We start from the raw sequence: 14,507 nt of genomic DNA on the forward strand, positions 1-14,507 counted from the left end.
AAAAATTAAATCTTTCATTATCAATCAGCTGATTTTTACCAATGCTTTACACATTATATATGGTCTAAAAGGATTTCTAGAAAAAATTTGACGCGCTAATTAGGTTTTTCTTAGTTTTTTTTCTAGCGCAAGCAATCTTATTCTATTTTATTATTTATGTACACAAAATGATATACAGGGAGCATTTAATACAGTAATTCTAGTACAAAGGTACCTACTACTTATTCGGAAAAAAATGAAGAAGAAAAATGCAGAAAACCCCACAACTGATCGTTTGAACATTGTTTATAAATTCTTGATAAACCTACTTCAAAAAGATCTCAAAACGGTAAAAACTTGGCAACATAAAAAAAAAATAAACCACCTCACTTTATTTCATTTTTTGTTTTACTTGTCCACGTTTAGAAAATATTGTGTTCTCGCAAGGAGAATGTTAAAAAGTGGTCTTGATTAAATAAAATGTCGCTGGGCCGTGGTGGGTGGAGGGGGAGGACGTGATGAGAATTAGGAATTAAGGGCCTAAATTGTTGAACAGTAAGTAATGTCGAGTCTTTAAGATTTTTTCTCGTTAAATATTGGTACTCACTTTCGCCTCCCTAATCCTCATTTGAACACCGTTTGAGTTCATAAAATTAACGTTCGACTAATTTCTTAATAGTCTAATTGTGAATGTACACAATAACTTACCGTCGTTACTTTCTTGTTTACACGCGAAAGGGCTTACCTGCGGAAAAAAAAACTTATGTCAATAAAACAGTTTTACCAAGAAATTTAACAACGAAACTACCAGGGCATCAGAATATGTAAAGAAGTATAATATTTTTTCCAACAAAAGGTTAACGCATGAAAATTCCAAACTCAAAATATTTACCACAATAAATAACAGTTAGTAATGAAAGGGCGCGTCTGCGTTGGTGGGTACAAGTAAACGCACAAAAGGTAAGGAAAACTATTGGCCTATATATTTTCCGCGAAATGACCGAGAGTTTTTCCAAATAAATACGTGTAGGTACCGTAACCGATGTACAGTCAGAAGAAACATTGTTTTTAGCAAACAAATCCCTTTTTTTCTTTTCAGACAAGAGTAGTTTTTTTTAATTCTTTTTTTAAGATAGTGAAGTTAACCATAATTTATTAATAAAAACTTCTAACTCAGTTTACTCTAAGCACCTCCATTAACATTTATACGGTTCTTATCAATAATTTTCAACAAACTTATGTTATGGCATTACATACTTTTTAAAATCATAATGTTTTCGGAATAAATAAGTATATATTATATTATATTTATGTATGTTTATCATTAATTAGTTTGTAATTTATTGATTATTGTAACGCATCCTCAATGCTTTTAACTGCGCTGCCTCTTTGACTTTGATTTTCCTTTTTATTTTGGTTGACTGGAAGAAATCCCGATTGGGATAAGTCCGCCATTGTACCTATTCTTTTATATTCAATGACTGTTCTGATTTTGTTATATTTATTTTTATGTGCAATAAAGAGTTTACAAACAAACAAACAAATAAGAAAATATTAAGTTGTGAGAAAAGCTTCATACAAGTAACTTCCTTATTCCATACAGTTATACAGAGTCTATTGTTATACATATATTTAGTTACTTCTCCATCCTTTACAAGATAGACAGAGCCAACACAGTATTGAAAAGAAATGGCAGCGTTCAGCTTTAAAATTTATGAAGATTTAAACGAAAACAACAAATATGCTTACGGTACCAGGACAACATACATATCAAGGATACTAATAAGAGCGGGCGTGGGCCGGCAAATCTCGACAAATACCAAGAAATACCATCCACCCTCCGGTATACTGATCTCTAAAGATCATATTTTTTGAAGGGCGAAAAAACGACCAAAAACATGTTAATATGAAATCGTCATGATGTTTGTAAAATGATTTTCATGATTGCTTAAAATGTATATTACTATAGCAATGCAAGTTTTAATCTGACAAATTTCAAAGCACGTATGAATAATAATTTTTATTAAAAGAAAAATAAATCTGTTAGTATTGAAATGTTTATGACAAGTAACACCTAAATTGTTGTAGAATATTAAAAACTGGATATTCCCGGGTATTTGCTGTTTTTTTTACTAAAATTAAAACTTTTTAATTTATCATCTGAAAGTCTCGATTTTTTTGTAAGCAATATTTATATTAGATATAAGATTTTATCTCTCTGTATCAAAAGTATCAATCTGCTAAAGGTGGAATGTAATTCTTTTCACGATTATTGCCTCTGTCTACCCTGGACGTGATAAAGATGTGATTTAACATGTAGATATAACTATATCAATAGTATTTACAATACCTCAATATCTAATCACAAATCAATGCAACAATATACATCAATATCCGATGTGCCGTTTGCTGCTAATTATACTAATGTCAACTAACTCGGACAGACAGACATTAATATTTATATGTATGTCTGTCGGTTGCAATTATATCGTGGTTGCGCACCTACAGTTGATGTATTAGGGTGGCATAACTGTGCAGAGATCAAGGATTTTAGTGTTTATATTGCGGCGAAATTAAAAGAGGCAGTTCTAAATTTAAAAAAATATTTTTTTTGTAAATCTTCATTTAAAAAAGGAAAAAAAAGTTACAATATGTATGTATAATGTACCTATGTAATGACAATTAATTTTAAAGAAACATAGTATTGAACAAACTTTACAGCTTAAAAAATTGTTATTTGAATCATATTGCATACAACCAACTGAGTAGGTAGGTACTCCAAAATACTGACAGCGATTAGTGCAACATTGATTATTATCGTTCTATTACCAATTTTAAAACTAAAAACGACAACACAAAAACGCATCCCCCCCATCACTTATCGATGCCATTGTCAGTATTTGCCCATATTCACACCAGAAACGGCGCCGTGGCATAACTGCATCCCTAACCCGCACCAGATTGACATCTGTCAGCCGGGACGAACCCGGGGGTCCGAGTGACCCCATATTTTTTCGCGCTGGTAGAATAAATTTTTAATCAAAATATTTTCGACCCCACCCTACGTTAATTTCACCATTGTCAATAACTGACACAAGTTAAGTCGCGATGGGTGTGGTTTGACTTTGTAATGAATAAATTATCTTGTTATGCAAAATGGCGTTTGTTTGTCATTTTATTTTATTCATATATATATATATATTTTTTTTTTCTTTGTAATGTATTCAGTTTTGCTTCCAACTTTCCATTGAACTTTAGACACTTCGGCTGTGTAATTACGTAAACAGTTATGTGTTTGAAATACATGTGTATTTACAAACTTATCTGTTGTGTACTATGATTATGTATTTAAGTACATTGTTAAGGCATAATCTATGCGTTAGTTTGAGTAGGTACCTAAGTGTGTTTCATTTCTACATGTTAAACTTAGAAATATTAGTTACATGTGATTATAATTATTTATAAAGAGAATTAAAGGTGTGAAGAAATGAGATAGACCATTTTTTATGAACCAAGTTTTTAATCTATTTCTCATAATTTACCGATACAAGATGGCGCTATTGCAAACAGTCTAAATTTAAAAATACAAATACGTTAACTATGCTAAAAGAAGAAATAATCCCACACACGAAGCGACATTGCTCGTTCAGCCGAGGACTTCTTATATCTATTAGCTACTAAAATGACGCATCAACGCACAAACGGCTAAAAACACAAAATCGTATTTCTCAAGACCATTCAAAACCGAACAATAACCAACAAGTAAAATCGTTCCAGATGCAAATTTCCCAGACAAGAAATAGACCAGAAAAATCATAGACAAAAAAAATAAATAGAAGGCAGCAATTAATACTGATTCCCATTGAACGCGGAACGAGTCATAGACAAAAGTAGCGAGCGAGATGGGTGGATAACAAGCGTGTAAGTTATGTGCATGAATAAAGTCTCATAGACTCATACGCGTCATTTTTATGGTCAAAAACAAGAGATAATTGGCGCGGATTCGATGCGGTCTCAAATTCTGTGACGGTTGCCGTCATTTGAATATGTTATTTATTGTTCCGATTTTCTTCTGACTTGTTGCCACCCTGGACTTTTGGTTAACCTTAAACTTTCTCTACCTAAGCTGAAAGTCTTCTGTGAAGACATTGAGCCGATAGACCAAAAACAATAGTAGGTAAATTAGTCAACTCGCATAGAATTGAATTCATAATAATTTTGTTAACCGTTTATGTTTTAATTTTTTTTTTATATATTTTTTATTTTTTTTATACCTTTGTACCCACACAAGGTATTACCAAAGCCTTGCACTTCTAACATTAGAATGAAAAACCTAAGTAAACGCAACGCTAAACAAAAAACACAGTATTATAAGTATCTCAGTTCCAGCTAGCTTGAAATTTCAAATTAATTTCGCCTGCAAATTTCAGTTCACATTGTAGACGAGCATCAAAATTGAGCTAAATTCCAGTGGAATGGAAATACTGTGTTTCCTGAAAACGCTTTAACTAAGTATGTACTGAAATGCGTATACATTAATAGCTTATGACGGCCTCTGTGGCGCAGCGGTAGTACGCTTGTCTGTGTCACCGGAGGTCCCGGGTTCGAATCCCGGTCAGGGCATGATGAGAAAAGAACTTTCTCTGATTGGCCTGGGTCTTGGATGTTTATCTATATAAGTATTTATTATAAAATAAAGTATCGTTGAGTTAGTATCTCGTAACACAAGTCTCGAACTTACTTCGAGGCTAACTCAATGTGTGTAATTTGTCCTGTATATATTTATTTATTTATTTATTTATGCCCACGGTTTTGCTAAAGTAGTCTATGGTAGTAATAATTTGTGGAAAATACCTAAACTTGACCTAGTCAAGTAAATTCTTAAGATGGTAACATATATATAATATATAATCACGTCTTTGCAGGTATATGCCCTTGCGGGGTAGACAGAGCCAACAGTAATCAAAAGACTGACCAGCCACGTTCAGCTCCTTGGCTTAATGATAGAATTGAGATTCAAATAGTTACAGGTTGCTAGCCCATCGCCTAAGAGAGCAAAGAGGAATCTCAAGTTTATAAGCCTATGCTTATATACCTACTTGAGATTCCTCTTTTAAATTAATACATAGATCAGAATGCACTTATCCAAATACCCTTGTCTTAACTTACAAAATTCTACAATGCACATACTTATTGTTACAACTTAGCTACCGGAATTCTTCCACACGATATTACATTTTAGACAAGAACCATTTTAACTTGACCCGTCAAAGATAAGGAGCTGACGTAAATCACTGTTAAATCGTATAGAATAAAAAATTAGACAGGTCAACTTATTTTGGTTGTTCATTAGCATCTTTTTTACTTTGAAATATTTATTTAAGTAGCCTATTTAAGTTTGTTTGTCTATCTGTGTAAAGGGCTGGAATGAAGGCGATAAATCATAGACTCTGGCGTCATAGACAATAGGACAGTTCGGATTTACATATTCTTTTTTCAAATCGGTCTTTCAGTTTAGCATCTAACGGTTAAAAGTAGAATGTTTATGTTTTTAACTTTGTTAAGACTAGTGCCGTGTGGTTCCCGGCACCAATACAAAAAAGAATAGGACCACTCTATCTCTTTCCCATGGACGTCGTAAAAGGGGACTAAGGGATAGGCTTATATATTGCGATCCTTTTTTTAGGCGATGGGCTAGCAACCTGACACTATTTGGATCTCAATTCCATCATTAAGCCGAGCAGCTGAACGTGGCCATTCAGTCTTTTCGCGACTATTGGCTCTGTCTACCCCGTAAGGTATAGTAGTACTAGTTTACGGCTTCGTCCGGGAGAGTAAGGATTCGTGTCTGGTTACCAAAGATTTAAATTAAAGGATTGCATTAAAAGGATGAATTTCCAAAGTTTTACATAGTCAACTTGTTATATACTCTTTTTTACAGATACACAGAAAAAAAATATCTTTTTAAAAGCACGAACCTTCAAGATATTGGGATTTTTAGACGATACAAACATTTTTTTTACTTAATTTCATCGGCTATTTACTTATCTAAATAAATTGGATCATACTTCTAGCCTATAGTATAAAAATATTCGGCCAGTGTTAATATGAACTATACACCAAACAGTTTTGTTAATCTCAGACAAAAAAAAACAGCGTAAGCAGATCACACACAAAAAAAAACACAAAAATTAACAATTGCCAACCATGAATGCATGGATCGTTCTAATTCACGATTTGTTCTTCTTCCTTCCCTGTCTACCTCTTTGATCACCGATCTTGCGTCTCTCTCCAGCGCACAGCTGTCATTTCTATGACGAATCACTTTGTCAAACTGACAGCTTTTTGGTCTCCAATTGTAATTCGCACCCTTTTGATTTGAAAATTCCATGCTTAATATTTGTATGCGCATTTAGAGTTTTTGATTCGTAAACAATTGTTTTTGATAGATATGATTGTTGTTATATGTAATACAACGTACTTCGAGTCTAATTTTGTTTTTATTCGTAATATTTTGAGAGTGTGGTAACTGATGTGTTATTTTATAGAATGATTTCCACGTAATGTAAGTACCGAACATTTCTTCACTTTAAATCGCCATTTTAAAAAAGTAGGTAATAAAAAAATTACTAATTCTAAATTTAAAAAAGAAATAACTAACTGTTCTAACAGCTTACACCCAAATAGGTTCTTGAGTTTCGAACGCTGGTGAAGCTACATATGTAAGAATGATTAATGTTGATGAAGCAAAAGATGGTGGGGATCGTAGGAAGTGGAATGATGAGGTCTCTGCCTACTCTTCTGGGAATTACTCGTAACCAATATAATGTATGTATTAATGCTTTGTAGTGTGTATTACAAATGTAAAAAAAAATTAAATAATAAATCCGACGTTCCAATTCCAAAATCGAGCAAACCTAAAATCGGGGCAAACGTGACACCATAAATAATATTTAATACAAATCGAAATAAAAGTATTAGCCAATGACAATACGTTTATAATACGCGCTGATTGTATTGTCCAACCCTTTCCTTTCGGTATGTAATTGTTAGGATAACAACGGCTTGGGGGTTTGAAAATAGAATAAATAGAGCGTGTGTGAACGAACTTATTTTTTTTCCTGCATCTAGTTTTCAGCCAGGCACAGATTAAAGATAATGCAGTCTATTAATTTGAAATGTTTTATTTAGAAATACTTACACGTATTCTGACTATAAGCAAAAGGTAACAAAGTTATGAAATAAAAAAATACATAGCCTTATACTGATGAAGGTATACTGATACTCGAGTGAAACCGCGAGAACAGCTAGTACCTAATGTTTGACTTGTTATAAAATCAATGAGCGATTGAGCTTTATACCACACTTTTGGGTCTTCCTTCCCGTATCATGATTCTTGTGGGCAACTGAGGCAATGGGGGGAAATGGAAACCAGTACGATTAAGAACCGGGTTTTTAAATGTTTTACGCATACATTAAATTACCAATTTTTCCTGGAGTCCATAGACAATTTTTTTATAAGCTACTTACTTACATGCATCATATACATAACTTTCCTGATTCAAATTCGTAGGTTCAAAATGTATTTAGACGCATCAATTTGACTCGTTTCACTTCATTTTTACAATTTTGATTTTAAATAACAATGAAACTGACCATTTAGCCAACTCCACCTACGATCACGCGACTGAAAAGGCAGGTAGCCATAGCCAATAACTCACTAATTTTCCATTTACAAATGAACAGCCAACCAATCATAATTCCAAGACATAACGGGAATCTATCACGAAATTCCACGCCCAGGGAGCCCTGCACGGAGCACCCCCGGCTAATCTAATATTAAACACATTCGGATATTAGATACAAAGTGAGCATTCACAGAATTTAATAATCCCTCTCCCACACCTATACACCCCTCTCGCTCGCACCCGCACACCTACATGAATTATTAACAACAATTTTATGATTACATTTAGCAGCGAGTGTAAGTGCGGCCGCGACGTGATCCGAATAAGGAATGGCCGGTGAAAAATGGCGGGAAAATGTTGCCAGTTAATATTTTATTGGTTTCGATAGGTTTGAGTTATGTAATTCTACTGGGGACCCGGTAATTTTCAATTTTGTGCCTGAAATATTGATAAGCCTAAGTCGCCCTCCTGGGATGATCGCTCGAAGATATTTCCCCGAATTTTGTGTTACGATGTAGTGGCGTTTTATTAACTGGAGTATTACAAAACGATTTATATTTGAGTTGAGTTTCACAACGCTAAGGGTCTTGACAAAGACATATAATTCTTCAGTAAAATTTGTTAAATTCAAAGACTGAAGAGAGTTGATTTAAAAAAAAAATATCGGATAAGGAAGAGTCCACTATAGAAAGACTTCTGGGTGCTCCCATTCTTGTAAATTTAAAATTAGATCACAACTTGTCAATCAAAAGGTCAAGATTGCCTTAAATCGACAAGCTAGCATAAAGAAAGAGTTAAATGCGGACACGGCCTCTTCCGCCAAAGATATTTGATTATACGCATGTATTCAGGTATTACTAGCTAAAACAACATCAAATTGATAGCGAAATCAAGTAATAACGTAAATCCCAATAATGACATACAAGCGCCTCGTAATTTGACCCTAGTTCACAATGATAACCAACAAAATTGTAGAACAGTAATTCCATTTTTAAAAGTAGCACCGGAATATTCGGAGGCGCAGAATAGCGCAAACCTATCGCCGAATCAAACCAAATTAAAACTCTATTAAATATCGACCTTATTATCAGTACATCAAATTGAAAATCCAAAAATTCTTAAAAATAGCGAACAAAACTGTTTGCGGGTTCAAATGACGCGCTCTGATTGGCTCAAATATTTTCGCGCCATACAAAAATTTGTCTTTTGCACAGATCGGTGTAACATATAAAGTATGTTTATCATGTAACTTATAAAAGTGATATAATACTGTACTTATAGATAGTGCAATTTCAACTGTTATTAATATTGATGAAGCCACGTAAGGAGCCGATCTCAGAGTGTCTTGACGTGTTATAGTTGGAACAGTATACGGTACAAGTTCGGTAGTTGTAGGTACTTTTTGTAGTAAATGCAACTTTATTTGTCGTAACTTAAGTCGGTAAAACTTTCATATTCGCTTCCATTTCCAAATCGTTCCAATTTTTTTTTTTAATAGAGATGTATCTTTAAAGTTTTACCATGATTAATAATATAATATTTTCTAGGACTGCAGAGGATTAGAAAAAGCGATATACATTAACAGATAAATCTAATGGTTATTATTATACCCGCGGAAATTTAGGAAAATCCTATCTTAGTGCCACATAAGTAAACTAAATAGCAACCAAGAACTGTATTTTATCATAATTTTTTTGTGCAATAAATAGACAAACAAACAAACAAACAAAAAACTCAAAATCCAGCGGTTTGGGGCTGGCGTCTGTCAGTCACTCAGTAGTTTTATAGATTAAGACTTCTACTGCCTACCGGTACAAAATTCGATATGAATATAAAATTAACCCGATTAATCGTTACGGTGATTACAGTAACGGAGCGGAGTTAAATCGATTCCACTGACTCTTACGCTTGTCTAGATGATATCGTGAATAGAATCTCTTTTTTTGTTTTTTATATAAGAAATATTTATACGTACGTTTAATCAACATACTGAAAGGCCACAACAGACATTTAGAATTAAATATGATGATGCCGCCTGATGACTCTTAGCCAGTCATAAATATGTGGTTATAAATAACATAGGTTTTATATAACCCGACAATAACAGAATATGCACATTCATGGTGCAAGCTATTAATAATAAAAGTTAATCAAAAGAAAAGCTTTTAAATTTGGGTTTCAGCTTTTCTTCTTGTAACTCTGATAACTTTCTGCGACCCAGAAAATCTTGTCACAGAAACGGAATTCCAAATTTGAAATTAGCTGTAGGTACATTTAAAAGACACAAATTGGTACGGTTGGCAGCATTTTGACCACGTCTTACAACGGTCATCTAACCGTGGACGGAATGCCAAAGGAGGGGAGATATGACGAAAATGGAACACAACAAGCGGGCGAGATAATTTTATTTAGAATTCGCACCCACCCCAGCCTCCTCTTGGGGCCATAACGCAATAATCTTCATATTTTGTACATCGTTTTAGGTTACGAATTAACAACGTTACGATATGCTATTTTTGTATTAGGTAACAGGGTGTCTTGAGTGATGTATGGAAAAAATTATAACAAATATTTTGAAAGTTTGATCCCAGAACATGCAACTTCAAACGTTTAAATTAAGATTCTATAGGCAGTGCACGATCCGCTTGAAGATTTTAATATGTTCAAAACAAAAACAACGTCAAAAAAGTGTCACTCGTCAGATCCAATGACAATGTATTTTTAATATCTAAGCAAATTTATTACAATGCTATTTGAAATCGTAACTTTGTTGTAAATAGCCTCTATAAAGCACTTAGAGTTTTATTGCCCACATTAAAATTTTCATGTAAATATGGCATTGCGGGCGCATCGTAAACATAACGATCAACACAATTAGCCTATCATAATAATTTATAGAGACGACATGACTTTCCAAAGAGAATATAGTTTGTAGCCATTTAAATGTTACAATCTGACTGGCAGGCAAACAAAACAGTTATACGAATTCCAAATTTAAATTTAGTTCAAAACACAATAAAAAAAAATAATGTAAGTATGTATACTTGTCAACTCAAATAAACCGTGAGCAACTGACAAATTCGATCGAGTATTAAAATCAGCGAAAATTCAAGATATTTTTGTAAAATCGAATACGAATATTAAGCGAAACGGCGCCAGTCGCGATTGACAATTAGTCGAATCATCTCGGCTCATCCGAATTTCATCGTATAATTGTCAGTTATAATTGAAAAACGCAATTACGGCGCGAGCGCGATGGTTAATTAATATTAAATTCGCAAATAATCGCCCCCTCTTCTCCCCGGGGAGAGGGGAAGTGGGGAGAGGATGCGTTGATTGAATTATAGGGAAATTTTGAATTTTGAATAATTCACGGCATACTGTTAGCCCTTTATGGCGCCCTGGTGACGACGGTCAAGTGCGACTTTTGTTTTTGCTCGATAGCTTCCAATTGCGGTTGCCCTAATTTCGTAATTCGAATGAAAAAGATTGTGATTAGTGCTTTGACATACATACACATACAAATCGGAATAAAATAAGTAATTATTAAAATTATTCCTAATTTTATGCAAACTTAAGATCGCCTTGCCTCTGCCGGATTATTTTGGTTGGACTCAAAAAAAAGTGTATGTAACTTAACTTTGGTAGATCTACATTAGTTTTATTAATTAATTGTATTATTAAATAGGCTTGTGAAGTTCCTCCTTTCCATTATGAGCAACATTTGCTTAAATATTTTTTTTTATAAAGACAATTACGTAAAACATACAGAAGAATGACGTACCTATTATATGCTTACGAGTTTTGATGTTGACCGTTGTATTTGTATATAGAACGACCACAAATTAAATAAGCATATTATGTATGTCATGCTGAAATATATATTTCAAATTTCGTGTCGGAACATTGATATACATTTATGTTAGTGTGAATGCTTACAAATGGCCAATGTTGTTTAGTTCAGAGAAAACTATTATTTGTCCAATCTAAAATGTCAAAATAATCTATTTATGCCAAGTAATAGAGCGACCTAATGCAGTGAAAGAGACAGCCGATTTGTCACGTGAAAATAATATTAGAATTATCACATTTTCAAATTTATTTCGACAGCATGTTTCTTTGTCACGCCAAATATAAACTTACGCTAATATATCGAAATTGAAATTGTTCCCCTTCTGGCAAAAAGTATTCAGTTACAGATCAGGGCTCCGCGGCTAGCCAACATTCAATTTGCCAGCGACGCGACAAACCAAACAATTAAAAAAAAACGCACGTCGAAACCATAATGTTTTCCACAAAAACTATAAATGAAAATGGAAAAAGGCGCCACTACTTTTTCGCGCCAACGCGCTGTTTTTGACAGCTGTCAAAAGATTGCATCTTTTAAAAAGTCACACCATCGGAGCACAAAGTCGCCGCAGAATCGAACAGTCGTATTTGGATTTGAATAATACACAATGTAATCCCACACAAATTACCGCGCATACGAATATGAAAGCGATAATCGTACGAGATGCGGCGTCGATACATGCATCACAGGTTCTGTCGTCCGCCTCATTTCAATACCTATTGTGAGAGAGCTCGGAATCGGAACGTCCTATCGTCGCGTCCTATGCACGCTCATCCGTCATTTCCGAAGACATACGTGACAATCGATCGAGATTCAAAATGTAACATGTCAAATGAAGCGACGAGTGATTATAGCGCTCTTGACTGATTCCCGAACGTTGACAAACGCGTTCTTTTCTCAAATTTTTAACGTTCCCTTTGTGGCGAAGACGTAGTGATGTGACGACGAGGTGCTGTCATTCTAGTATTGGGTTTTGAAAGGGTGGTGACGTGACGGATCTAGATCTGCGGACATGTTAATTGTTGGGTACGTTGCGTGCGTAGGCGCCGGTCCTAATGACACCTATTGTCATGTCACACTTCAGGGTGTATGCCGTCCGTATTGTATAATCTTACTAATTCACTATATAATTTGATAAGTTAATGATACTCATTCTTATTATGAAAATGATCTACTATATTCATTAAAAGTATTACAACAATGTTCACTGAATAAGTCAACTGCATTGCAATTATTAGTCAAGTACAATGTTACACTGACGAGTTTTGTTTTATATACATTAATTTATTTTATCTTTCGCCTAATAATAAGTTTCTTACATTATAATTATATGATAAGTTATATAATTATAACTAATATATTAGTTATATTATATATAATAATACGTTGATATTGTACAAGTGAGAGAAAATAATAGTAAAAAGAAAAATTCTTATTGCACTGTTTGGCGCAAGGTGACTAAGATTCTCGCCTCTGAACCGAAAGATCCCAGGTAGACCCCGGTCAGGTCATGATAGAAAAAGAATTGCCTTGATTGGCCTGAGTTTCGCATGTTTATCTATATAATTATTTAAGTATAAAATATAGTATAGTTGACTTAGTATTCTATAACACTAGTTTCAAACTTTGGGGCTAGCTCAGTCTGTCTTTGTTTCGTAAATAATTATTGATGTCTAAATTCCATCATCATTTAGCCATAAAGCTGAACGTGGCCTTTCAGTCTTTGCAATTTGCAAAACTGCTCTATCTACCCCGTAAAAGTTTAAGACGTTATAATATAGGTATTTATTTATTTCAAATATATTTATGGTAGTGTAATTGTGTCAATAAGCATTCTGTGACTGAATTGTACTAATAATAAATATACCTAATTAAATAAATTCATCTCTGTTGCTCAGCAAAAGATTCATGAATATTTAATAACTAGAGGCCGCCCGCGACTTCGTCCGCATGGAAACCCTATCAATCCCGCGGGAACTCTGGGATAAAAAGTAGCCTATGTGTTATTCTGGGTCTCAGCTACCTACATACCAAATTTCATGGTAATCGGTTCAGTAGTTTTTGCGTGAAAGAGTAACAAACATCCATACAAACTTTCGCCTTTATAATAGTAGTAGGATTAAAGGTTACCTGGATCGGTCGCGTCGAGGGTCTGTGGTGGCGGCTGACTGAGGGGTCCCGGGGTCCCTCCGGAGCCCGGGGAGCGAACGTCATCGTTCACCGCTCCACCGTAAGACAGTGATGAGGAAGGCGGCCGCTGCAGGCAAGAAAACATTCAAAATAAGAACACGGTTAAGAAGAGGTGGCTTTTAGAGGTGGTGATGTCACCGGGAGATGAAGCTGTATTTATGAAAGAGTTTAATCAGATAATTATTAAGAGTTTGGTAGTGGTGATGTTACCGAAAGTTGAAGATTATGTTACAATGGTCGCCAGAAAGATTTGTAATTGGAGAATTGTTGCGGGTGATGAAGCTGTATTTATGAAAGAGTTTAATCAGATAATTATTAAGAGTTTGGTAGTGGTGATGTTACCGAAAGTTGAAGATTATGTTACAATGGTCGTCAGAAAGATTTGTAATTGGAGAATTGTTGTGTCTTGTCGCCGAGAGTTGAAGAGTATTTTTCGGGGGTCGAAAGAAATATTTTAATTATACAATGGCCTTATAGAGGTGATGTAGTCACGAAGAAGTAAGGATTGTATTCCAATGATCGCTAGAGTTTATTCAGAAAACTGGTAAGTTATTGGTGTCGAATTGCTACCAAGAACCCTTCCTTTGGTCGCTGTCTAGATCATATTCAGTGACACAAAGTAATGAATAAGATTAAACTGAATTTATATATTCGGGAATAAGGTACTCGTATGTAGAGTGAGAGAGAGAGAGAGAGAGAGAGAGTGATACTTTTACCGAACTTTTAACTTAACCAGCAACTGATGATGCAATTTGTAATATGGAATAGGCTTATAAACTTGGGATTCTTCAGATCATCTT

At 34.4% G+C, this 14,507-nt stretch overlaps 1 protein-coding gene across 4 annotated transcripts in view; it reads right to left on the reverse strand.

The window, feature by feature from the left end:
- LOC106137864 (homeobox protein homothorax) overlaps nucleotides 1-14,507 on the reverse strand; it is a 293,141-nt gene that overhangs the window by 179,806 nt on the left and 98,828 nt on the right. For all 4 annotated transcript variants that reach the window (XM_060949363.1, XM_060949361.1, XM_060949362.1 and 1 more), the window contains exon 7: nucleotides 13,648-13,774. In XM_060949363.1, coding sequence (XP_060805346.1) covers nucleotides 13,648-13,774 — 127 coding nt within the window. The remainder of the gene's footprint in view (nucleotides 1-13,647; nucleotides 13,775-14,507) is intronic.

Source organism: Amyelois transitella, chromosome 18, assembly GCF_032362555.1.
Source record: "Amyelois transitella isolate CPQ chromosome 18, ilAmyTran1.1, whole genome shotgun sequence".
In the NCBI taxonomy this organism is placed as follows: Eukaryota; Metazoa; Arthropoda; class Insecta; order Lepidoptera; family Pyralidae; genus Amyelois; species Amyelois transitella.